Source organism: Eubalaena glacialis, chromosome 4, assembly GCF_028564815.1.
Source record: "Eubalaena glacialis isolate mEubGla1 chromosome 4, mEubGla1.1.hap2.+ XY, whole genome shotgun sequence".
In the NCBI taxonomy this organism is placed as follows: domain Eukaryota; kingdom Metazoa; phylum Chordata; class Mammalia; order Artiodactyla; family Balaenidae; genus Eubalaena; species Eubalaena glacialis.
In genome coordinates, this window is record NC_083719.1 from 87,889,563 (window position 1) to 87,917,271 (window position 27,709).

At 40.7% G+C, this 27,709-nt stretch overlaps 1 protein-coding gene across 2 annotated transcripts in view; it reads right to left on the reverse strand.

Annotated features, from left to right (window-relative positions):
* Nucleotides 1–13,910: 13,910 nt before the first annotated feature.
* Nucleotides 13,911–27,709, reverse strand: part of EFNA5 (ephrin A5) — a 277,027-nt gene continuing 263,228 nt past the window's right edge. The window contains exons 3-5 of one of the 2 annotated variants that reach the window (XM_061189495.1): nucleotides 23,999–24,064; nucleotides 23,515–23,595; nucleotides 13,911–18,273 (exon numbers count right to left, since the gene is read on the reverse strand). In XM_061189495.1, the coding sequence (XP_061045478.1) occupies nucleotides 18,152–18,273; nucleotides 23,515–23,595; nucleotides 23,999–24,064 (269 nt within the window). In that variant the 3' untranslated portion in view covers nucleotides 13,911–18,151. The remainder of the gene's footprint in view (nucleotides 18,274–23,514; nucleotides 23,596–23,998; nucleotides 24,065–27,709) is intronic. The other variant, XM_061189496.1, reaches the window with a different exon arrangement.

The following is a 27,709-nucleotide window of genomic DNA, read 5'->3' on the forward strand; positions in this document are numbered from 1 at the left end:
GGAATTTTTTTTTTTTTTGGAAGAAATTGTTCTGTATGTAACTGCAGATTCAATGTATCCATGTGTCTGGTTTGCCATCTTGAACCAGAACCTTCATCATTTTTTTTTTAATTTTTCAATTTAGTTTTTGGCTGCGTTAGGTCTTCATTGCTGTGCGTGGGCTTTCTCTAGTCGCGGCGAGCCGGAGCTGCTCTTTGTTGCGGTGCACGGGCTTCTCGTTGTGGTGGCTTCTCTTGTTGCGGATCATGGGCTCTAGGCGTGCAGGCTTCAGTAGTTGTGGCACACGGGCTTAGTTGCTCCGTGGCATGTGGGATCTTCCCGGACCAGGAATTGAACCCGTGTCCCCTGCATTGGCAGGCAGATTCTTAACCACTGAGCCACCAGGGAAGTCCACATTTTTTTTTTTGATCGTTCATAAAGTATACTATCCTGTACACCTTGGGATGACCATGATTATGGGAGATTTTTATTGTACTGCCAAAAAATACTAGTAAATAAGACGCCCAGGTACAGAAGTTTGCTGTGTTGAATGCTATCAACCTTCACTTGCCTTACAAGTATTATTGACTAGTTTCTAGACCAGAATGTTTCCATTAGGCCACAAGTACTTTCACACAGCATATAAAATGCACATCTTGAGCTGAAAAATAAGAAATCTGATCTACTCCGTAGTAAAAATTTCTAATTGCTAAATTTTTCACACATTTTTAATTACATGATGTATTACAAATGTGAGAAATGTCACCATCTCTGGGTCTATAAAGTGATGACCGTGACTGTGTCTATTAAACACAAAGAGAGTTAAGTAGCAAAAATAGTTGTCCTTCAAAGGAATAACTTTAGAAACTCATACTGATTCCAGAAATACTGAGTTTATTCAAAATATCTTTGGACTTTCCCTCAGAAATGCTGAAAATCCATGCAAGAAAATTACATCAATGCTTTACAAGTTAAATTTCATTTTTGCTTAAAAACAGTACTACACAGATAGATCACCTTCTGTACTTATCAGTTTTGCTTTCAAGAACTTTTGGCTATTTCTCAAAATTAAATGCAACTTCAAAGCACACAAATTTATCATCATCGAGGACATTGAAAGATTTTTAAAACATTTACAAAATGGGAATGTTGAGAAAACTTTTTAAACAAGGGTAGCAACATTGGGAGTACGTGTATGGATTCCAGAGGGACTGTTCAGAAGCAAGAGATTCTCATTTGGCAGGATATGTTCTGATGGGTTTCTTTTATTAAAGCTGTCATCTCAGGTGTACCATCTGCAGAACTTTCCTAATTCTGTCAGACAAGAACATTTTCATCATTTCCTCTGTTCTTAAGGAGTTTGACAAGCAATAGAGATCAAGGTAGAATTTGGGAAAGCTACACATTTGCATCTCAGGTTAAGGAAAAAGAAAGGGAAGAGAAAACAGGAGAAGATAAGCACGAAAAGGCAAAGTAGGAGGAATTAGTTGCTATGTTCAAATATTTCCTAGATACTGTTTTAAATGTTCTTGTTGGTGACAGTCATTATTGAACATTTAACATGAGCCAGTCACCATGGTTGTTATTTGACATATAATGTCTTATATAATTCTTTTAATAACTGAATCTAAGGGAGGTGTCCTTACCAGTCCTTTATGGGTGAAAAGGTGGGGAAATTTTTTTCCTGTAAGTAAATGGCCTAGACAAGATTCAAACTCACGTTTCTCTGATTCCAGAGCTAGTGATCTATTAAATTGTACCAAGAAGCTAACAGAAATCAGCATCTCACTCATTTTTAGTAAGATGGCAAGTTTAGATACAACTAAGTCTCTCACGGGATTAGGACCATCTGTTTGTCACTCTGAACCTGTCTCATGTGGTTTCTGTGGATTCCATCATGTACCTTTATTTTAGACTTGGCCCATTTTTGAGATCTCAAAGTACATGCTTGGGATCAAGGGAACCACAGTTAGATTGAAATTAGTCATTATGGTACTACTTAGTACTGTTTTATTTGATTGATTAACTTTCATTTTAAAACTGTGTAAATTTTTTCCACATAGGTTTTTGGTCCATGTCTGTTTTCCCCATGACCTTAATACTTCAATGCCACGAAAAGCAATCATTAAGAATTAATTACCTTAATTAATGAAATACCCATTGAATGGAAAGAGTTGACACAGACTAGTGCTGATATTTTTCTACAGATCATTATTGCCTTAGGTTTTCCATTCTTTTCTTTTTCTCTCATCCCACACATCCTTTCCTGCTCATCCTTTGTAAACTGAAATAAATGGAGCAAGAAAGCAGAAAGTCTTCCTTCCACTGGCCTCTGACCCCAGATAACCACGCAAACTATTTTAAATGGTCATTTTCCTCCAATCTCTGTCATGGATGTTTTACCTATGGTTTTAGACATCAAGTCCTTGATAGTAGGACCCATGTCCAGCGAAGTGTTACACTGGATCTCCACCTGACCAAGTGTGACCACCATACACATCAGAAGCAAAAGTCAGACCTGAGGTCCTGCTCTTTGTCTTAACATTATTGTGATGTTATCATCATGTTTTTTTTGGTACTGTCAGCTGTTATTGTACCTGGTGCACAAATAAATTGTTGGGTCTCCTAGTCCATGGAATTAGGTCCATTGGAATTGGAATGCGCCTACATAGATTTCAGCCTTTGGAGTGATTGAGCTTTTTGTTTTGTATGATTAAAAAAAAAAAAAAAGAAGCCTGCGTATTTCTTCTAAGAGATCTTTGAGTTTTTCCTGCCAGTCAGGTGGCAAGGGCAGAGATTCTTCTTCCAAGACTACTTAGTCTCCTTTCTATTAGGCTTTCTTCTTCTCCATCCTTTCTTCTTCCTCCTTCCCTTTTAGCTTTCCCTCCTCTAGCTGTGTTTCTAATTCCCTGGGGAGGCCATCCAGGGTCCATCCTGTATGAATCCAGTTCCCAGTTACTCTTTGCTGTATGGAACACCTATCATCAGTTCCTCAGATTTTAATACCTAGACAGGTGTGTGCTCCATGAGAAGGGCTGTGGAATGAGGTATGGTGTGTGCCAAGACTAATCTTCTACTCTGTAGATGCTGGTACTCAGTCTTGAGTGGGCAATTCCCATGTAGCTTTTGCTTAATGTCTGAGTAATTGGAGAGAGAAGGACTTTGGTCTGTAATTTCTCCTTTTGTGACTTCCTCTTTTTGCACTTTATTTGAGATTACGAGTGAGTGTGATTTCAGATGTGAAACACTTAACAGTGAGTCAGGGAGATGAAATTTCACTGAAATGAAGAATGCAGGAAGAGAAAATGTGTGAAAAATCACGTTGACGGGGTTTTCTTGGTAGCTAGTAAAGCAGAGAAAGGAAATTCCCACACAGCAGGCTTTAATAAAATAGGCAGGCAGCGAAGTCGGACTGTGTGAGATACTGGTGAGGAATATAGAGATGGAGAGTGAGTGAAGGAATCATAGGGGCCTATCAGACATTCTTTCTCTGCACCTAATTTACTCTTTAAATGAGTTTCCAGATGAGAATTGTTTTCCCATAAATTTGCATCAATAGATTTATGAGCATGATTGTGCATTTCCCAACACAAGGGTTAACCAAATATTAGGCAATATTATTGTTTGGTATTTGTTTTCCAATCCCAAGTATAGTTTATGTAGAGTGGACATTTATGTCTGTGTATACCAAACTCAATATATGGAAATTCAGACTCCCAAAGGAGATAAAGCAGGACATGGTTATTATTTAAGGAAGGTATTCATCATGTGATTGTATTAAAGACACATGCTCCTTAAGGACTTAAAAAATATCATTTGATTTTCATACAGCTTTCCTGGAATTTTTGTATTTATGACATCAAGTGAGCCTATTCCCAAGATAAACATGGAAGTCCTATTTCCTTGTTGCCTGAGTCACTTTATCAAGGATCCACCATTTACTTGGTTTGCTTATGTTTTATATTCTTTTCCACCTACCAGTTTGTAAGATTCTTGACACAAGACCATTGTTTTTCTTCTTCCTTGATGTATCACACACGCTTAGTACATTTTGTGGCATGTAATAGGTGCTCAATAAATATTTACTGAATGAATGAATGATCTCGGGGGATGGGGAAAGTTTGCTTCACATGAGTAAATCACCTAAGCCAAAGGTGGCAGCTAGCCCAGAGCTCCTTGATCTAATCACCCATTACATCAGTGGCTGTCCTTTGAGTCACTGCCAGGCAGGCTGCAAGAGAGTAGGAACTGGGACAGAGAGTGGCCTTACATGCCAGAGCCTGGCAGGTTCACATAGGGAATTCTTTGCCTTTAATACATGAAATATTGGTGGGGATAACAACCATAATGTTTACCTTTTTGGAAACTTCTGCTGAAGGCCCTTCCCAAGTTGAGGTTTGTGAGAGAGTCAGCAGCTTCCAGAGCAAGGGCCTAGCAACTTTAGCCTCAGCCAAGTGCTTTTTAACTAGTAAGTGGCTCAGAAGAGGCAAAGCAGCAAATTCTGCTGGTGACCGAAGCCGGAAACAAATACTGCTGTTAGCAGTGTAAGGTCACTTGACAACAGTGTCTGTAACTCTGAGCTTCCCTTACCTCCAGAGGACACCATGAGCTTAGGCACAAAGTAGGGATAAAATGCCTATTTTAGCTGAAGATATCTGTTAAAAGAGTGGAGAAAATAGGCTAACCTCTGTGCCCCTGCTTTGCACTTGGTTCTGGTGAGAGAGGAGGAGAGGCCCGCAGCTCCTGCTGTTCTCAGTGGGGTCCCTCCAAGAGCAGTTCTTGTATTAACCACTTCACTGTTTTGTCCCCATCTTGTTATCTGTTCTTGTTAGAATCTTTATTATTCATGGATGCAAAAAAGTCCCATCATTAAACCATCATAAATATTCATAACACTTTGCAATTGTGTGCATTTCATTTAGCCACTTGGCAAAACTCTGAAGTACCAAGAGTTTTAAGGAAATCTGGCTAATGAGACCAGAGCTCAGGAAATGCAGGGTGGCTTTTCTACTTTCTGTTATTTGATTTTCACCTGAAAACAAATGTAGACTATTAATAATAATTAACAGAGATAAGCAGGGGTGGCGTTCCCTTGCAGTGAAGAGCCACACGTTCCTCGGCTTTGTCTTGATGCTGCTTTTGTGTCAAGCAGAAGATATGGGTAAACACTGTACTACCAGAGAGGGGCTCACGAGGCTGCAGTGCTAATGGATTTATCCAGGAGCCTACAAAGGCCAGATAAACCCCCTGCTTTGGTTAACAGGGATCTCTCTTCTCATGTTCTGTATGATTACTGACATCAGGTTGGAGTTGAGATAAGCATGGCTCCTTTCTTGGTCTTATTATAGTAGACAGCCATCCCATTTTTAGTGTCTAAGAAAGAATTATATCCATCTCTCTCCCTTCTTCTAATCCAGTTTATCTAAACTGTGCACTCTCCGTCAGTACTGAGAGCTTTTCACGGGAGTCAAAGAGAACCCAGCAAACTTTGGCAGCAGCCAAGTAGAATTGGAATAATGTGTTCCCCACGGCCACCCCCTCCCATTCAGAGCACACAGATTCAAACCAGTGGGGACATCTTTTTGTTTTGTACCAAAAATTCATGCCTTGAAACGTATCTTTCCTGCCTTTTCAGCTTAAGGATTCTCACCACTGAAAAGGAATTTTTAAAAGGTATGAGCTTGTAGAGAGAAAATATTTATACCAATATGTTTCATGGCCCTTGCCTGCACAAGTTGAGGATTCCTCCATGCCATTCTGACAGCATTTATGTTTGATAATGAGATTCATTCCCTGCGTAACGGCTACCAGGTGCTGGAAAATACTGGTACAATCGAGACTGCTCAGCAGGTTCTGCTTTCCCTGGGGAGCTTGTGCTAAGTAGAAACAAGTTACCACCAATCCAAGTATTAGCCTGGCTGCTCGTGTACGTCACTTTGTTAAGGAAATGTCACATGTTAATAGGAGAGTGCTCCTGGCTCCTGGTTCCCAAACAGAGGACCAGTTAAAGAAGGTTCTGCTTGGTCTGCTCCTGTGGAATTAGAGTGGGTCCTTTTTTCCACTGTTGATCATTGAGCTCATTTGCGGTGGTGTTTGGCAGTTGTCTCGTTATTTGTTGGCCCATCTCAAATACTCTCTAATTGGAGACTTAACTCTTGTAACTCCTCTCTGTACCAACTGTTACGGGGTATCAGCAGGGAGAAGAGGCTCTTTTCACCATTTTTTACATTGACCCCACCAAAAGAAAAAAAAGTACAAGTCTTCAAGAAAATCACGTGTGTCCTTTTATATAATTCATTGCGTCAATTTAGATATGGTGACCTTTGAAATACGGCAAATTTCTTCAGTACTATAACACTGAAATTCAAAATCAGGTTTTGAAAATTCTAGCAGTGTTAATTACTCCCTCTGCGCTTCCATTGCACTTTCTTTGTACCCCTCTTATCCTATCATATTTGTTTAATAGACTATTTTGCTTGCAAGGAACTATGATTCACTCAGGCTAGCTCAAATAATGAGGGCTTATTTTAAGGATGTCTATGCCAGTAATGGAATCAGAATCTCATGAACACTTCAAAATAGAAGCCAGATAATGACCAGGCATTACAGTGACTGGAACTCGAAAGTGGTCCTGGGTTTAAGGAAGCAGCTCTATGGAACTGAGCAGGTAAAAGTTAGGGCTTTGCTAGAAGAAATGTGACCAAACTGTTTTCTGTATATCTGCTCCTTTTTTGTTTATCCCCGCCCCGCCCCCCCCCCCCCCGGCTTCTAACTTATTCTATTTATATTATCTCTCAAGAGGGCCATACTAGTTGTCCTGGGTAATTACTAAATAGCAAGTAAAGGCAGAGATGTTTTTTCCTTGCAAGGACACATATAGGACACTGACTAGCCTTTGGATTGGCTGCCTCTGAGTCAGGTGCCCAGTCCTTGTCCAATCAGCTGTGACCATGGATGTGAAGACGTCGTATATGACATGGCTTCCGAGGACTGCCTCCTTTGGTTTCCTTGGAAGGGACTGTGGATATGACAGGCCCTATAACTGATATGTACAGCCCATAATGACTGGGAGCTTTACCTAAATGAAGCCAGTCAGTCTCCTATTAAAAAATACCCACAGTGCTTAGCACAGGTTCTGGCATATAGTAGGTGCTCCATAAAATATAGCTAAATGAATAAGCGAATCTTAATATTTTTTCTTGGAGCTTGTTTTAGGTGAAGTGAAATAACTTGCAGTCTGCCTGTGATTTGATATCATTTATTTGCCAACAGCATCCCTGCTGGATTCTGGATTCTAAGGCACAGTGTATCTTACTTTCCCTTTGTCTTTTCCAGTAGATTTTTTCCCTTGATCTATCAAAACCAAGCCATTGTGGTAGAGTCAGCAAGTTAGTATTCTGTGACGTGAAGTCTTAGTCAGCTTAGGCTGCTATAACAAGTACTGTAGACTGGGTGACTTAATAAAAACTTATTTCTCACAGCTAGAGGCTGAGAAGTCCGAGATTAAGGTGCCAGCATGGCCATGTTCTGGTGAGGGCCTTCTTCTGGTTTGTAGATGGCTGTCTTGCTGGGTCCTCACATGGTGGAGAGCAGGTAGAAGCAAGCTCTCTTCTGTCTCTTCCTATAAGGACACTAATCTCATCATGAGGACTCCACCCTCACAACCTAATCACCTCCCAGAGGACCTATGTCCAAATACCATCACACTGGGGGAGACTAGGGTGTCAACATATGAATTTTGGAGGGACGCAAACATGCAGTCCACAACAAGGCTAAATCTCATTTTAAGATGAGAAACTTGCTGTGATTCCAGCTGTTTTCTCTAGTTCCCTGGAGTCACTTTCCACAGGAGACTAGAATAAATCCCCACTAACTTCCATGGGAACAAGTTGTTCTGAGGAATATAAATTTGTATTCTGGTTTCAAGGAGGTCTGGGCCTGTTTCTTTAGAGGGAAGCCTGAGATCCTTCCTCACAATGTGAACTCCCCTAACGGTGTGCTCTGCAAGGCCATGGACAGATGTCACAGATATTGGGGGTAGGGGTTAGGGTGGGCATGGGTCAGCCCCCTCACAGGGATTTCAGGCACACTGCGTGACTATGCTTCAGTCTCTCATGTAGATTTCTCAGTGGGAGGGTCTCCAGATGACAACTGCACCAAGATTCTGTGACCACAGTGGGCAGCACAGACGTGCAGTACCAGTTACAGGATTTTGCTAGACAAAGGCTTTTTCCTTATGTCCCATCACATAATCATCATTCAGTTGTTTCTGCCTATACATCCATAAAACTTGATCAGGGCAGAGAATGGGATTAGAAGCACAGAAAACATTGTAGTGAGTGGAAAATCAATCTTCCCTTTTGTAAATCACCCACCAAAAAAATGAATGTCTGTTCCTTTGAGGTAGGTTCTTGGTTCTTCCCATATTGCTTGAATGGAAAACATTTTCTGGTACTTGGGGGGCTGCTGCTGACAGGCCACCCACTGCACACAATAACTAGGCTTCCTGATGACTCCATTTCTGCTGATGCTTTTGCTTCCGCATGGCATTCTGGGGAGTTTTGGTCAGTTTCTGTGGAAATGTAGCGCTCCTCCACTCTTCCCTCCTCTCTATGGAGCTGTCAAAATTTGGGCCAGAGCAGTGGGATGTGTGAGCCGGCTGTGAACAACTTAGCAAAGGAGCCTGGTGTCCTCAGTAGACAGAGTAGCTGGTAAGTCTTGTGGACCAGATCGATGATAAAAGGCAAAAAAAAAAAAAGCCGAACTAAGAGATGAGGACAGCCAAACAGATTCCAGCTAAAACTGATTCAGCTTGCTAATGAATCCTCTAGCTGGTACTGAATTCTTCTCACTTCTCAAATCAAGTTAAAAACTTGATTCCATGCCAGTTACAAGGGGCAGAGCTGTCACTTACTGGGGAGATTAACTTGCTTTGTTGAATACTGACAGGGACCAGGGACGGGCAGGACCCACACAGAATGCAGGGCACTCTAATTCATGGTAACCTCAACTCTGAAGTAGAAGTAAATTGAGGGTTTGTAATTTGCACTGGTGTCCGGTCCAGGCTAAGTTAAACCTAGAGGGAGAGTTCAAGGAAGTCCTCTGTGGGTCCTCGTGCCATGGCTAGTCAGCCCTTTGGAGGTACAGACCCTAATCCCCTGGTACTCATGGTCCACACCCTCCTATTTAGCAAGCTAGACCGATCAAGCAAGTTGTAGGCCTGAACGCTGATGTAACGATGGCTCTGTCCGCCTCCAGAACTTGGGGTACTCTGTGGGTGGGCAAGTCAGCTGAGTTGAGGAAAAGACACCAAGGATTCAAAATGTCAAGTGATTCTCCCTGCCAGTGTAGAAACTTTTCCATTTACAGCTGGGCTCTGGGAAATGATCCACACTGTGGTCAGATCTGTGAACACCACAGGGCCTGGCTGGCCATCCCCTAGCAGGATTTCTTTTAACCACTAAGTTTTTGCCCTATGGCTTTAGATGTTATCAGATTGATGTTTAAATGTATCTCAAGTGACCCTCAGTGTCCTTACACGGCTTAGCATAGATGATGTCAAGAAAAAAAGTGCTGTGAAAACATAAAATTAGAAAAAAACGTAAAAGTGTGAGTGTGTGTATGTGGGTCAGGGGAAAACAAATGAAAGAGGAGATGATACAAATTATTCTTCTCTTAAATTCTTCCTAAATTTTAGATAGGTTTGAATACGCACAGAAACTGGGACTATCTTGAGAAATTACAGAATTAAAGTTTTGTTTAAAAAGTCCACTTCTATAATAAAACAGACAAGAAGATTTGGGGAAGTTGCCTAGTGCCCCTCTCCCAACTGCACTGCGTTAGAAACTTCTCAAAGACGGGATAAACATGTCATTTGTTTTCCTTTTGCTGGAGCTCTTAATCAAGTTATTAGGAAGGAAGAGTAACAGACTGGGGCCCTCTGTCCAAATTTTGGATCAACTTGACTCTGGATCTTTCCCTGGGCTACCTGACTTAAGTCGCTTTCTTCTTGTATCTCCAGGGAAGAATGATGACAATCCTCCTTTCCATTTAATTCTTCCCAAGCTTGTTGGAAAGAGCCATTAGTTTATGTTTTCTTCTTTATGCCCGTAAGATCTTGGGATGAAATACTCTCAGTAAACCACAAAGCCTATTACTATTTTAAGTACCTGCATCTTCCAGGAGAAGGAACACGCTGACTCCCTGCAGGAGAAATAAATGGAGTCAGCTTGCTGGCTGGCACACTGTCTTTAGGAAAGAATAAAAAAAGACACAGAACTTCTTGTTCTGTCTACTGCAGAAAATGTGTCCAGATCTAGTAAAGCAAAGCACAGATTTCAGGGGAGTTATGTGTTCCACACTCTCTGCTACACAAATCAGGGTTTTTGTTGTTTGGCCCAACAGAATAAGCTCTGAACACAAAAGGAGAGGATACTAGGGTGTTGATAAAATGCATTTTCTAAGATGTGTATAGGAAGAAACATGTTCTTTCTCTTATTTTAGTGACTTGTTTCATGGCTGTGATGGAAAGAAAATGACTTTGGCTACTTGCATCTCAAATGATATATGCAGTTTGAGGGATCACCTGGCACTTGTGAACAAAACAGCATGCAAAAATATTTTGTTCTGCTTTACCATTGTAATCTTAGAGATTTTTTGGTCCCTCTCTTTGTGTTCTTGTCAAGATCGACAAGCATCCATGTGTTACCAAGTGACGTGAAGTTCTTGCTTGAATAATCATGACTAAAATCCAGGATATCTCAAAGTACATTATTGACTCAGAGAGCCACCCAGTAGATTGAATTCTTCTGAATTAACTCTCAGTGACAGCATCAAGGGTAGTGCTTTTACCCCAAATTGTCAGGTCCTCCCATGTCCGCACCGTGGCTCTGATGCTGGCATCCTCATCCCAGGGTGTTGTGATAGGGGTTGTTACTAAAAATGTTTCTTTTATTAATGTTACAGAAACCCCCATATTTAGGAATTAAACTTGAGTCAAAAAGCACACAGCAAGAAGAGGAACTGAAAGTTCTTTTTATTTGACCTTCCTTCAGGGTGGACACTAAGTAGTGCCATTGCTGGGAGTAAGATGGCAGAACTCATGGGACACTTAGAATGGAACCAGGGGTGATTTTTTTAATGAAAACTAATGAAATCATGCTTTAATCTTAGAGCGTACTGCAGTTCTTGGGAAGAGAGCATGACGATCTCTGACGGGAATTGTCAAAAGGGTCATTATGTTGGGATGTGCTGTACTTGAGGCCTTTGGTCCCCTTTCTTCTGTCACTCCAGACATCATGTATAGGAAGGGCTGAGAAGCTGCTTTCTGTTTGGAAAGGGGAAGGGAGGGAGGGAACTTGCCTGGAAGCAGCATTTGTACAAGCTCACTGTTTTTACTTAGGTGCTTTTTTTTTTTTTTAAGAGTGGCTGGCGAATCACCCCTTCCCCAAAGCAAATGAACCCTCGGTGATGCTCTTGACCAATTCCTTGGGCAATGCAATTTCTTGCCTTTTTAAAAGAATCTTGTACATTCATTTATCATCCATATTTTAAAAAGGACACACAATTATTGCAAATTTACTGCTTACAGGGTCCATCAGCACTTACAACTCCATTTTAAAAATAGGCACACATATGTATTTAACCACTGAACAGCTTGACCAATATAGAGGAATGTATCAAACTAAAAACTGACGGAGAATATCGGCCTGATTAGTTATTTGCAGTCATTTTCAGAAGCACTTGTTTTCCAGAGGGACTGTGCAAAAATCATCATGCTTTTCACAGCATTTTTGCCGGAGCTTTCCTGAAGTACGCTTATGTTATCAGCAGAATATGGAACTAAGCTTTGCAAACAATCTCTAAGAAACTGTTTTGCCAATAGTTCCTAAAAAACTGTTAGAACGGTCAATGAGCAGTTCATCAGAATTATCTTGAACTTCCTTTATGGCACCTAGGTTATATACATTCCTATAATAAGAGGTGAAAGATTCTAATCATTATCACTGGGATAAGAGACTCAAATACATATATGTGTCTTACCACAATTTCTCCTTTGATTCTTTTTGTATAACAACTTAGGTGACTCAAGAATTCCAAATACTTTGCTACCAAAGTGTGGTTCTTGCAGCACTGCTCATGTCCTATCTCCGGTCCTGCCTGCTTTCCCGTTATGTGTGCAGCACTATCTATCAGGAACTGGCCTCTTTAATCAGGGACTCACAGTCACTTTCAAATGATCTTAGTCCCCACTTTGGCACGTTTTGCACTTTATCCCTTTGCTCTAATCTAAGAAAATGTAGGCTTCATCTTGGCTGAGATCCTGGACAGCTCACAATTCAATGTAGATACAGTCTCAGCTTCCAGAACAGGTGTATGATTATTCTCTAAAGCAGAATCTGAAGTTGTCATCTTTTCATCACTTCCCCTACTTTCTTAGGGCACTAAGGTGATTTCTCTGGACCAGTCTCCTCATAATTTGCTTCAATGATACTCAGGTTTTCTCATCTCCAGAGTCACCTTTGTAGCTACTATGAAAATTGACTCCATGCACTTCACTGTCCTTTTTAAGCCCACAGTGCTTTTTAACCCACCAAGATTTCTATTTTGTAAGAAGCTCTTAACCCCATTTTGACAAGATAATTTCCTTTAACTCTAAGCTTTCTAATCTTAAAATCCCGATCTTTTTTTTTTCACTCACTTTTATCTTTTAAAAATATCTATCTCCTCTCTCATTTATGTATAATAAAAATGCTTGAATTTTATATTTTCTCTATAAATCGTTACTATGTTATGTTTACACATAATGTCTGCCTTATGTTGTAAACTTTACAAGTACAGGTTGTAAACGTTAACTTTATTCTGCATAGCGCTGAGCACAATGTCATGATCACTTAAATGCTTTTGATGATGATGGTGATGATGATAATGACCACGTAATGCTGTTCTGGTTTGAAAATATCACATAGGTAGTCCAGTACATCTTTTTTTAATGAGTTGTTCCTCATTCTATAAAGCTGTCATTCTTCATTAGCAAAAAAGGTTACAGTAAGTTGTAATTAGTGTTTAGTGCCCTGTCAAATAATTAAGTAGAATAAAAAGCTTTCAATGAGTTTAATGTTAACATGGTATAATTAAAGCCAAGTCTTGAAATGCATTAGGTGTCTATTTTGTCAGACATTTGATGCTTTTTCCCTCTACAGATGAAATTCTCAAATTGTGCTTATAGCAATGTCATCATCAAAGACAAAAAACTCACATCACTCAGATGCAGAATGGGCTTCACAGTGTCCAGCAAGGGCAATATTTAAAAAATCAAAGCACTTATACAACCTTGTTATTAACTGATAAGGAAAGTGAGTCCCAAAGATATTGTGTGACTTGCCCAAGGTCACACAGCAGTAAGTTCATTTTCCTTGGTAGTGAGAATTGTGGCTTGGGATTGTACTGAGGTGATTATTGTCATTACTGTCATTCTTTCTTTCTTTTGGAAGTATATTTTCTGTAAAATGATTATTTTTATCTTTTTCTTGATGAGGTGAAAAAAATAGATAAATACATGCGAAGTAAAAGAACATAATTTGTGTTTAGCTCTTGAATTTAACACTTGTTTTAGGATGCAGGGCTTGTCATAGTGCCTATTTTAAGGCTCAAATACTGAGACAAGACTGAAATCTCACCATTTTCTCATCAGAATAACTGGAATGTGCCTAGATACTTGACCATTTCAAACCCTGCACATTCTTTGACCTTCTCAGGCCTTCTCTTGTGCATGTCGTATTATCTTTTCTGTCCACAAAGATTTTGAAAAAATCAGCAGAGTACAAGTAGCCCCTGAAATAAAGGCGTCATTCAAGGAACAAAGAAGTAGAAGGAGGGCTCCACTTAAAATGATGAAAATCTTTAATTTTTATTTAGGTATACTTGTACGGACACGTGTATATACAAATACAGATCGTATGGGTTTGTTTGTGTGTGTTTTTTTTTTTTTTTTTTTTACATTTTCTTTTACGTTTATATAATGTCAGCATTTCAAAACAGCACTCGATGAGTAAGTGCAAAGGAACTGCAAAGCGGGCAGTACAAGCACAGAACCACATGTAGCTGGACTTCACACCCAGACGCACACACAATGAGTGGCTTCAATGGGGTGTCAAGAGTAAGCATGGAAAGCGGATTTGGACTCATGGGTAACCTCCAACATGCCAGCATCTATTAAACTGTACAGACAATGGGAGCAAGCCCATTGTAGGGAGATTTGTCTCACATCCGAGCAGCTCTGGGGCAAATGCATGGGAAAAACTCAGTGATGCCAAACCAGAGACAGACCTGCCCATTCACGGTTCTGAGGGAAAACCAAACGTGGGAGGAAGGCGAGAGACAGAAAAAGTAAACATAAGAAATAAAAGGGGGGTGTAGGCAAACGGGGGTGTTGGTGGAGGTGGTTTCCAAAAGAAAAACTAGTGATCACAGCTCTGAGAGCAATGAATGGAGAGTAGAGGTTTAAACTGTTTTTTGTTTTAAATTTTGGGGAAACTAATAAAAATGGCTGCTGCCGTTGCTAAGGCACCAGAGACAAAGTCCCTGAAAGTCCATAGGTACTGTGTGACTCTTCCTTTCACAATGACTCAGAGAGAAAGATCCCCCATTTAACCTTCCTACATGAACTGGTTTGACACCTTTCCCACGCTTGGGCTGCACATGATACTGACAAGACTCTTCCTGGGGAAGAATGAAAACCACCACAAACAGAAAACCAAACCTAAGTACAGAACCGTTACTAAATTCCCTAAACCTTTTCAAACCAACATGCTGGGGGGAAAAAACACCACAGGGCTCCAACATCGGACCTTGAAAACATTGAGGACAAAATGTTGATCAAAAAAGTCATGTTGTTCCAGGTCCCAAGATGGTGGAGTCTTAAGATTGGGAGGGCGATGACCACACGTGAGTCCTGTATGGAGCAGTGTCTCGGCCATTTGTGACTCTTCTTAGCCACGTATACATTGGATGTTTCAAAGCCTCAATGCATGTTTTGTATCCTGAAAGACTATTGTTCTCACTTACAAAAGACATAAGAATCAAATTAATACTTTATTATCAAACACTATATACAACAGAGGTTGCTAATAATACAGAATTTAAAGAATGCAGTTTTTTTAACGTTTTACTTTTCTTTCCTCTGCCACCCAAGAAAGTACAGTACAAAACAATAGTCTAAACTAACACGAACTATTACCTGGTCTATTAAAGGATACACGGTATCCACTAAACAGACAGATCCTTATTTCCCTGCTTCACGTTGCAAAGCCCTTGGCAACCAGGGGCAAAGGTCGCTGGGGTTTGACTGACTGGGGCTGAGAGGCAGCAAAGGCTACCCTTCATACTTTTGAATTGTTTTTGAAATTAAAAGCTGCTACGAAGTTGCGTCGACATCCTCCTAAGCCCCCTGAGGGTTGTAACACCATCACAAAAGGCCACCAGCACTTTTTGGACAAGATGAAAACTGCATGATACCAATCGTCTTCTTGAAAACTCCGTGGCAAGCGTTACCTACAATTACGTCACTTTTAGGTAGAGAAGCACATTGTCTACTGGTGTGGATAGTCTTGCTTTTTGTTTTTTTTTTTTTTTACATTTAATTTGTAGCGGCACAGTGGTGAGGGGGTCTAATTTCACTGTGAAAAATGAAAGACAATGGCAGAGAGGGCCATGAGTAATTAATTATTTTATCATTTGTTAGAGACAAATGCTAGAAAAACCACAGAAGTCACCATTTCTAAAATGAAATTAGCACTGATAATGTAGTTATGACTAACTGGAATCATTACAGGATCATTTAATTTCCTTGTGGTCATAGAACATGCAATATTAGTTTGGTTCTATTGATCCATTTTAGAAGGCATCTTTTTCCCCCTACCCAAATCCCACTGGACCAACAAGCCTGTAACTATTAATAAAAAAGAAGTATTACTGGATATTACTGAGAGTTCTGAGTATATAAATAGTTAATGCAAAAAATAATCCAATGCTGTGAACTTTTGTTTCAGTGAAATGCTGGCTGCCTTCTGTGATAAGACTCTGCCACTCCAGAGAAGTTCCTGATGTCTGGGGGAAGAGGATTTAATCGGAGAGGCTGGCAACCTCTCACATGGTTCCAAGTGCGAACAGACCCAGCATTAACATCCACTCCAAACGGATCGGGTAAGCCCAGATTACATTTCAACATGTGTACAACTCTCCAGCGTGCAGTGCCTTTACAGCTGCCTTTCATTCACATATCTCTGTAATTCAGAACCACTCACAGTTCTTAGCAAAGAAATTCCCATTCATGAAGTCTATCCATAATATGACCCCTCTTTTTTTAATATGTACATTAAAAAAAAACCCAGTATATTAAAAATTCCTTATTGTGCTGGAACGCTTCCAGTTTTTCACATCTTACACGATCATTGCATTTATTTTTTGTTTTGTTTTGAAAGGCATGGTTTCTATTGACATGTCCTGCGATAGCAAAAAAGGCTTGCTTTCTTTCCTTTTCCATTGGTCTGACACTTTTCCCTGTCTAGGCTTTGGAGTTCAAAGTTCGTGACAGCCTCACCAGTAGCAACCCCCAAGGCTTGCATTTCCTGGTAATCGACTGGGAACATCCCTGTTGGCCGTGTTGATTTACTCTCCTCTTGCCCACCCCTACAATGAAACAAGGCAGCCCCCCCATATTTCTAAATGTATCAAGGGATACCACTTTTTCTCACAAGTTTAAATAGGACAAGCATATATACTCACTCTCAGCATAAAGTATATCTAAATAATGTATATTCTATTCTAGTGGATTTTTAAAAAAATAGTTTGTTAAAGTCTTTGGGACTCCATCTTGTTTATCTCCCACAGATAAACATATGTTCCCCCTACGCTTCAGGCTGTGTCAGAAAGGGAAAGAATATAAAATCAACTCTTGAATTTTTTCGTTCCAAACTTTGGAATTTTTATTCCAAATTTCCCTTTAGCCCTCCCAAGTAGTATTGACTCTTCCGGGGACAGGGGTTTGTGTCTGAGCCCCTGTAGTCGTGGAGTGTGGAGCAAAGTGTGGGTATGAGGGTGGGAGTCAGGGAAAGGCCACAGCACACTGGCGCTCCAGCAAAGCCAAATTACATCTCCTCTGGCCACTGAGACCCTTTCCTTGGTACACATTGTTCCCCCAGAGGAGTATCCAAAGCTATTCCATATACACTCATCAACCCTGGCTTGTCAGCCTCGGGGAAGGTCACTTTATTTGTAAAAATGCCTCTTTCAGTTTCTTAAAAAAAAAAAAAAAAAAAAAAAAAGTTGTAGCACCATGGTGATCTGTAGTCAAAGGAAAAAAAAAATCTGGTGTGCGCTGCCCAGTCACCAAAAAAATTAATTAGAGGCACTCACACATATATATCCCCCACCCAACTAGCGTGTTTTCACACTTGCTCTGTGCTAACATTCCGGCACTCGACCCGCCTCCTAGACAAAAGGCTTCTTTTACGGAGCACAAGTTTTGCTGTCAAGAATGCTTTAAGACAGTCACCTTTTAAAAAAAACAAAAACAAAAAAGAGAAAACCAGTGTCTCAACCTTTCAGAAGCCTGTTCATTTACACACTCCTAGAGGAAATGGTGTAATATTATATCTATTCTTAATACCTCCCCTCTGGACTTGACATGGTGACATGATGCCCTGCACGATCATCTTACAGTCCTGAATGAGAAGGCATAAGTAAGTATTGCATGGGAGAGGAAAACCCTCCTGGGCCTCGGCATCACCGGCTGCATCTGCCACTATCCTTCCTCGTCCACGTACCGCTGACACTGCGCTAGAGGAGGTGAGCTCTCGGAGGAGAATGCACAGGAGCAGACGACCACGGCTGTCACTATAACCATTGGGCATTTTCATCTGGAGTCCATCTAATTTGCAAGGGGTGAGAGAAGGCAAGGGCAGGGGTGGGGTGAGGTGAGGGAGGCAGCAACTGTGTTAGCTCCCCCGGCCCCAAGTTGTTGCTTAGAATTCAGGCTGAAAGAAAGAAAACAAAAATCTGACATCTGCCAAAAAACCAATAACAAATCCCTTCTTAGGATGAGCAGTTGGGTGGATCTCTGGTGTTCCAAGACCCTGATGTTTTCTGTGACAGGTGACGGGAGGAGACGGTGCTATAATGTCAAAAGCATCGCCAGGAGGAACAGCAGGATTGCCAAAAGGCGGCTGGGTATCCTCGGTGTTTGTGCCGCATTCTCGCCGCGGGATGGCTCGGCTGACTCATGTACGGTATCATCTGTTCAAATAGAAAGCACACATTCCAATGAGATTTCACATCCTTAATAACTCTCTTGCAGCAGCCTGCTGTTAACAGACCGCGCCACCCTCTGCAAAGTAGGGTAATGAACCTTGTGCCACCATTGACTTTCATGTCTGCATAATCACTCATTATTTACAGCAAACAAAGGAGAGGCAGAGGAAATTGGACTTTCTTGGCAATATTAATACTTTCCGTAAAAACTGAGGTGAAAGATGTGCACACACTGTAACCTTTGGCACGTGAGCTACTCGGGTTTGCTAGCAGTCAAACACACCATGCACAAACTTGGTATCTGAATGTACCTTTTAAACCCAATATGTCATGGAGAAGCGAGTAACGGGGGCAGGGGTGGCAGGATGCAGTTAATGTTGGCATATTAGTGGTTAACCAGAATGGGCTGCCCTTTTTCCTCTTTTTAGCGGTTTCATAGGATTAGTGTTGAATGCCTGGTTGTCGGATGTCTAGATGAATTTTCAAATGTGAAGAATTAAATGCCAAAACAACAGCATTTTAACTAAACTACACGTAATGCTCACTAAACCTGAATAAATTGGTGCCCACTGGCTTGCCTACAATTAGGAATCAATTATGGTGCTGTTTCTATTACAAACCCTGTATCTCCAGGATTAAATTACTTGAACTTGACTATTTTTATTTTTGTCAGGCTGAAGCTGGGCACATAAATTATCAGTGTGGATGCAAATTTTCCTCTAAATAAAATGGATTAAGTGAGGTAAGCTTCTTTTATTTAGCTATAAAGTGTTCTATGAGACTGCCTCTGACTTCGGATAGCCTTCCTGAGCTGCATGATTAACAGGCTTAACTTCGAAACAGGAACTTTGCAGCAGTTAGTACCCAAAGATAGACTGGAGGCTTGCCTATGAGCCATGCTATGCTCTGGTGTTGCCGGTCTTCCTCCTTCCACCTGGCGTAACTCGTGCTTTTAGACTCAGTGATCTCTGAACTACACGTGGGGCCCCCAGTGGGATTCTTTGGTAGATTTTATTTTAGCATCAGGAGAACTTCCTGTAGGAGCTCAGTGATTGTCAGGCTGGATTCACTCTATGGTCAGTCAGAGAGAATGGGTACAAGTGAGACTCTAGTGGTTGTTCCCAATTCTGTAGACCTCAAAGGATAATCCCTAGATATCCCTGAATGACCCACCTCGAACACCTTAATGGATTAACTCTATTCTATTAAATTCACTTCTGTTTTCACATCACACAGCACGTCACAATAGGGATGCTATTTCTTTACTAGGCAGAGTCACACTCCCTGTTATTTGTCCTAAAGCGACCACCTTTCAGGCTCAGGCTGGCCTCTACTTCAGGTATGCTCACGTGGGCTGTTTCTGTTCCTTACATCCACTCCCTATATGAACTTAGAAATATGTCTTCTCAGCATCGAGGCTTCTGCTCTGGAGTGCTTGTATCATTTTAGCCTGTCCCCATGTGTATAAGCTGCTGCATCCCTGTGTCAAATTTGCTCTCCTCTCCTGGACCTTAGCAAACCTGCATGGAATACCTATTAGCTTAGGAGACTAGAAAAGGTTAGGGAGCAAGAATGGGAAGTTAAATGGATGCAGGGGAAAATATAAAGCCCCACATGATGCAGTCAAATACTTGTGGACTCTTTTCTCTGCTGTTTCTTAGCCTTGCAGATGTATTAAATCTGTAGTTAGGAGGTAGACATAAATGCCCTTAACAGCCCTGAAAAGAAAATCCAAATCACTGTCTTAAGAGCACCAACCTGTTGTTATTCGGAATAATAGAGTACTTCAGGCTTAACTGTGAAAGAACCATAAACCCAGAGGATTCCAGAGTTCATTGTGAAATACCACTTATATTCATACACCTGAAATTATATCAGCTATTGGGTTCTTCTCAGTCTTATCTCCACCAACATATTACCCAGTCCTCTTCCTTGTAAAGTTTGGAAGTGTACTGATAAAAGAGGTACCCAAGTAACACGTAGATACTCAGTTGTGAGCTTGAAGGGGACTCGCCTTCTCGGTCTGACCAGGGTGCTCAGCGAGGGCTGTCCATGCTCTAGCCCACACAGCACAAGATGGGGGAATGAACCTTGCACACCTTTGAGATGAAAGCATTTGTTTATCATATAAAAGAAGCCATGAGGCCAATGTGCCTTTTGATCCTCGAATCATGGCCATCTTTGGAATTAGCCTTTTTCTAAGCAACCAACCAGTAAGTACCCTCTTGCCCTCAAAGGAGAAAATCAGTCCCCTGAGGGGACCAGGGTTCTTCTCTTCTCACTGTAACATCGGTCCTGGCTCAGGATTCTACACAGCATCCTTTGATTAAACAGGGCCTCAGTGTTGGGAGATTCTACGGCCCCCAGGAAGCAAAATGAAAAACAGGCTGTTTGCTATTTAGGTAAGTCTGAGCAATTTCAGAATTCTAAAGAGGAATTCATAAGCAAAATCTATCCCAATGGAAATTACACCTAAACATGAGAGAATTTCTAAAACTTGTGAATGTGGCTTGGAAAAAGAAAATACTTCTCTTCAGAAGCCAAATCAAGTCTTGCCTCCTGGCTACAGGATTCCACAACATGAGGGTTTCAGTGGTTAACTGAGAGAATACTAGCAATATTTTGGAGCATATTATGTGTCAATGTCTGCCCTGAGATCATCCTGTATCCCTGATGATAGGAAACTGGCAGGCAGAGTGTACAAGCAAACAAAAAAAGACAAATACATTCCAAAGACAGGTGAATTAGTATACATTGCTGAGAACATGCAGTGGAATCCTTTCAGCCTTGCTGGCTTCATAAAGTCTGGGTCTGCACTCAACCATCCAGCACAGTGGGTGCAGAGCTGCAAGTGTGAATTTTCTAAGGAGTACAGGGAAGTATCAAATCTATTATTGCATTCATGCAGCCAGGGATCGTAGCTGAACCTTGTCTTACTTTTTTAGTGAAGGTGATCAGCAGAACACCCTTAAATATAGTCATAACCGACTCAGGGAGCGTCTTCCTGCAAGCACACCTGCATGCCTCTCCCCAACACACACACAGTCTAACCACATTCTGTCTAAGCTTTGCAAACTGCTATCAGTTACAGGTGTATAGATTTGGGGGCCATCATGGGTTTAAATGCTCACTGAAAAAAGAGTCTGTTTCCCCAAAGACAGTGAAATATGTTCACATATGAATGCATGTTAGTATCTTGCATTTTATCATTAGTTGAATTCAAAGGTAGTTTTCCTAATGTCAGAACAGTCCTCAGTGTGCCTCTTCATTACCAGTGAAAAACATGCAATCTGTTATGTTTCTAAACAGCCTCTTGCTTTCCCGATAGGCAATGGAATTTACCTGGAAAAAAGATTACTGGAAAGCTCTGCCTACATTCTGCAACGGTGTGCATCAGAAACTCTTAATTCAGGGTAACTTATAACATGCCCAACCCTGCCGCTCAGCCTACACATGACTTTTGAACAAAGCCAAGATAGTAAAGTTCTCTCCATGGACATCTCTATGTCTAGCAATGGTAAGAGAATCCTTTTATACTAATGTAGGAATGGGAGCTAAGAAATAATATGAATATTACACCTGGATCTGTGTGTAACTAGCTGCATGGCCTGGGCAAGTTACAAAAGGAAGAGTGTAGACTCTGGGGTCCTTAAAAGATCTCATCTCACTCACAGATCCTGTGATGGCCCAAGTCCTCAAGCTTGTGAGGAGTCTGGAACCTTGAAAAGCCACAGTAATGCTTCTAGATTTCCAGAACACAATTAAAATGTCTCCATGTCAGCACTCATTCCTTGCAACTGTCTAAAGCAGCTAACGGATCCCTGGGGAGCCACTATGGCCTCTGAGGGCTTATTGTACACACCTCTCCTCTGTGCTCTAGATAAGATGCCTGCCTTAGAAAAACAGGAATGCTTGGGGAAAAAGCCTAACTCTTCCTGTCAGTTACAACGTGGAAGCTATTGTATGTCCTGAGGCACCACATTTACTCAAGGTAAGTCTCCCTAAGGCTCATTGACTGTGTGTCCCAGTAACAATACTCAAAGGATAAAGTGGACCTCACAACCTTTTAATTTCCAGGGCCATCAGAAAGGTAAGTCCTACTGCAAATAGGTGAAAAAAAAAAGTCTCTGTTTACATAAGAGGGGGCTTACAACTTTCTGGGAAGAGGAACTAATTCTACTGTCCTTAAGCTTTGAGATAGTCACAGGAGATAGGTAAGGAAACGAGTGAAGATCTCAAGCAAGTAGGGTGAGGAAAGGAAACCACAGGTAGGTGGGCATCCAGGGGCTTTGAGGCACACTCAGTGAACAGAGGATAGAGGGCTCCCCCCACCTCATAATCAGTCTAGCTGCATTAAAGAGCCAGATTGAATTTATAACCAAATGGAGAGTTTACAGAGTTTACATTATCCACAGTATGCTGCAGTACAAAGGCTTCAACGATCCCATTGGTGGGTTTTATTTTTCTTCATAGTGATGGGAAAGTTTGGGTGTACGGAAGATAGAAGTAGTAGAAAAAATTTACTTATCCTCGATACTTGTTTTGCCTCAGTTATCAAGGATCACGGTTGGCTCGACAGACTACTGTGGATACGTTTGTGGGAGCAGCAGGTGCCTGAGTTTGTGGTGTTAGGAGGCCACATGATTATGCTTCTCCAGACCTATTTATTTCTATTGACAACAGCACAAATAATATTTGAAGTAAAATGAAGTCCTTTAGATCAGTTCAATGATGCATGTGAATTTCTAGAGAAAACTAAATAGGTTGAATTAGTTGCTATTTTGTGCAATAGTCTTATTACTTTTATCCATAGGTTTGGATATAATATAAAAGTAAAGTTTTATAAGCACAAACAGTAGACATTTTTTTTCTGTCTTACATGAAAACAGATCCATTAATAGTCACAGTGATTCACCAGCATGCTCAGAGGCTATGGTAAAAAAAAAAAGTAGTGAGACTTTTAGCATTCTGATGGGGCTTCTATACTAGGATACTGCATTGTATCAAACCCATGTCAAAAAAAGAAAAGTCATAATTTATCTAACATGCATTACACAGAGATACTGGAGGAATGAGGTAGAATATAAGTAATATTAGCATTGCTAGCAATGAGCAAAAGCAGAGCAACTGTAACATGCAAACATGCAGAGAGGAAGAAAGGAAAAAAAGTACTGAAGCACCAGAGAGAGATGCATTTGTTAAGAGAGATTCTCTAAGCATACTAACCTGCTGGTTCTAATGAATTTTCTACTTTGTCGTTAACATCGAAAACACGATCATGAACACCTATAGTTTTCATACAGCTATCTATAACAAAAATAGAGATAACAGCCAAATATGTTAGTGAAGACACCCTTAAACTCCCGTTTCTTTCTTTTTTCTTTCTCTCTCTCTAATTTTTCCTTTTACTTATGGAGAGACTGTTTTACAATCAGTGGCATGTATCCAAATGCCAATATTGTTCCCATTTGCTGTGCACGTACAACAGTCTGAGAAACAACAAGTTAGCAACTGCTGTGTACTTAAAATAAAGGCATCATGAAAAATAATGAGAAAAAATATGATGAAAACTGAAACATGGATGTTGATAATACAAAACAGATACCACACAGGATTTACAGTAAAAAAAAGTTTTACCGCTGTGAACCAGACCACACAATAGAGCATGCGCAGTGAAGCCACCCTCGGAAGCTCATTTTAGTGAACTTACTTGTTGGTCGCACAAAGACTTTGAGCTTTAGACAGGACCGTCTTCCATTATCTGGGATTGCAGAGGCTGTGGAAAAGACAAAAAGAGAGAGCAAGAGAGAAAGGAGAGAACACCACCAGATTATTCATTTTCAAATGCAAATGGTCCACAGTAAATTCTTTCATGAACGATGGGCGCTTACTCTAATTCTTCCCAGAAGATGAAAACAGAAATACTTTTCAGACTGACACTGACTGACTGCTATCGAAAGGGCTACTTTCCTATACCTATCTTTCCTTTGCAATACAATAAAGAAAGAATCATGCAAGAACATTGGTAATCTACAGAAGAATACTTTGGATTCTTATTTCAAAGGCTCTTGCGTTTAACTTGATCTGTAATCAGTTTTCTCTAAAATAAGAAGATAACGCGCGAGTCCTTCTGCTTTCATAGAGAGCTCCTCCTCTGCTGCAGGAAAGGGGCCCGCAGCCACCAGAGCCCAGGGTGTAAGCGTTGGCAAAATCCAGTTAACAGTTACAAGGCCAACTTAAACATGACCTAGTTCTGCTGGGGAAAGCAAAGCTCTGTCTGTCCTGAAAGCCTGTCTGTCAGTGCTTTGCAGGTAATTCAATTAGAGGTTTTACTCAGAACTTGGCTCCACATTCTGTATGACTAAACCGAACCCAGCAACTTCCATCAAGCTATTATAAGTACAATATGCTATTGAGAAAGTACTGGGTTGCAATGGTACATTTATTTTTAAAAATTTGCCACAGAGAAGGATGGAATTAATAAAGTGGGCTTACCAAAACATGACAACATGTTTCAAGTTATAAATCATTTGAGGAAGAAACTTTCTTCTCATCTTCAAGATAATAAGACTGTAAACTTCCCCTGCGTTTGAAAGATGATCACCCCTCAGTATACCCAGCATAACGTCAAAGGGGTTTCCAAGGCAGTAAGACCCTTAACAATCACATATGTTTACACATGCATTCTAGAGATGACAAAAATTACAGAAATGAGTGCTGCATACTTTCCTCCCTGTGTGTTTGCTTCAAGTGTTTTCTTTGTTCAGAAAGAGCAGATGATATCAGTCAAAATACACATGGCTCACAATTAGTTTGGTAATACCCTCAGTGACAAAGAGAGGACCAGTGTTCAGTGTGCCTTCTCCCTCCTCTATTCTTACTGTCCCTCACGGTGAGCCCAGAAAACTAAAATGCTGATTTTGCAGGTGAGAGGATTCAAGATGCAAACTCTAGACTAATTTCCCAACAATCTCCTCATGTAACTCCAGGTCCACATCCTGGAGGAGAACTTATAAAGTCACCACCTAAAAGACATCAAGCTGGAAAGGACCCCCGTGTCGCTATTCAACACCTGTTGAAAACTCTCTTAATTCTTAGACCAAAGTAGATACAGAAAAGATGTTTTCAGCCCTCCCCATCTTCGTGTTCACTCTGACAAGCAGTTAAGAAGTGCTAACAGCTGGCTTTGCTGTAGGCTTTCATTAAATCAAAGTCGGAAAAACTCCCTCTACTGACATTTACAGCAACTAGTGTGTTATTTAGGGCACAATATTTGCACTCTGTGGTTTGATCCAGGAAATGATGTCCTTCCTGTGGACCCCAACTGCAAATGTGCATGTCACAAATACAGTACACATAGGTGACTCCAATTCATTAGAAAAACCATGGGTTCTTGAGATAGTTTATATCTTATTTATGAGAGGTGGTGTGAAAAAGTGACACATGGATATTTACGCTGCTGTGCTATGGATTTCTGAGCTGAGATGAACTTACTGCAAGCCTCGTGAACTTGATTTACCACATGCAATAGCTGATTTTACTGATGATACTGTAAGATATAACAGGCTCAAGGCAAGATCAAATGTTTGTTTTAGTGGGGGAACTTCTTAGAGTTAGCACACATTCTTCAGATTTATATATAGGAGAAATTCTATAAATCCAGGACATAAAAATCAGTCATTGTGGGGCACGCTGGAATAACTAAACATCAGCAAATGATAAACTGTCCAGGAAAAATTCAAGAGAGTTCTCTCACCAGCTCGCAAAGAGGGACAATTAGCCTTAGTTACTGGATGAGCTATATTATTCTGTACACTAAGAATATTAAATGTACTTGTACTTATATAAAGACCTCTCTTCCCCATCAAGCTTCTCTCTTAGTTCCTCATCTCCTCTCTATCACCAGAAAAGCTATATGACAATGATAACGTGACTGATACCTTATGATGCTGTTTGACTATTATACTCTAATCCTTAGACAGACTGATGAACAAAGAATATAAACATATAATGTGAGTCCACAGTGCAGATTACATTAAGTCACTTGACTCCACAGCCTCCAACCTGAGCTCATGAAATCTTAACCTAAGTCGGTATAACTTGGGTTCCTTGTTTGCCACGTTGAAAAACAAAAATGATACCAGAAGGCATAAAAACTTTTCCCATATGTCAGCAAAACTCAATTTTTTATGCAAGCTTTAAAAAACTGGGAGTGTGGCTTTATTCCATGTCATGTTCCAGGTTTCTTAACCCCACACCTCTTGCCTGACAAATAGAGGGTGCCTTTATACCACTTACTAAGAGCGATTATTAATTATTAGTAATATTTGAATATATAAGGTAATATGAAAGTGCTTTACTAGTCACACCTAAACAACAAAGCAGAGGCTTGAAGCATTAAAAACACAAAACAGAGGAACTGAAAAATGTAATAGTCACACAAGTAAATTTATAAAGAAAATCCTCTTGGGATCAATTATGAGCAAGATTGAAGATGGACAGTAAAAACTTAAAATGTGTCTGGCCTTTGTCAGGAGGTCGGTATTATTGATCTCTATGATTCTAGAGACACACATCACTTTATAATAGGCAACACTATTTTAGTTAAAACAATACGCTGTTTTCCTTAGAAAATTAATAGTGAACGTTTGGAAACTGATAGTGAATAATTACTACCATGTATTATATATTACTGCAGCTTTATTTATCCACTCAAACGCTTTTAAAACTGCTGCTATGTACAGTTGCCCTGTTAGGTGCTATGGACGCAAAGATGTATAAGACAAACTGTTTCTGTCCTTGTGCTGTGCTTATCCCAGCTGGGGACATAGGTAGGAAACACAGTTTAGGGACCAGGAGGCATCCATGTGGTAACTGAGGTTTGCATGAGCTTCATCTGGGCATGTGAGGGTGTCCCGGGAGTGTTTATCAGAGGGAATTTTATCCAGGCTTTACAGGTCCTCCAGAAGCCAACCAACAGCAACTGGGACAAAAGAATTATAACATTTCATCCCTAAGTTCCCAAATTGGAGCTTTAGCAACCAAAAAGGGGTCTTCACCTGCAACAGGGGAAGAAAACCTAGACCTGAACTCTTCCTATAATGATATTTGGATTTTCTGTGCTGGAGAGGGTGTGGAGAAAAGGGAAGCCTCCTACACTGTTGGTGGGAATGTAAATTGGTGCAGCCACTATGGAGAACAGTATGGAGGTTCCTTAAAAAACTTAGAACTACTGTATGACCCAGCAGTCCCACTACTGGGCATATATCCGGAGGAAACTCTAATTCGAAAAGATACATGCACCCCAATGTTCACAGCAGCACTATTTACAATGCCAAGACATGGAAGCAACCTAAACGTCCACGGAGAGATGGAAAGATAAAGAAGATGTATATATATATATTTATACAATGGAATATTA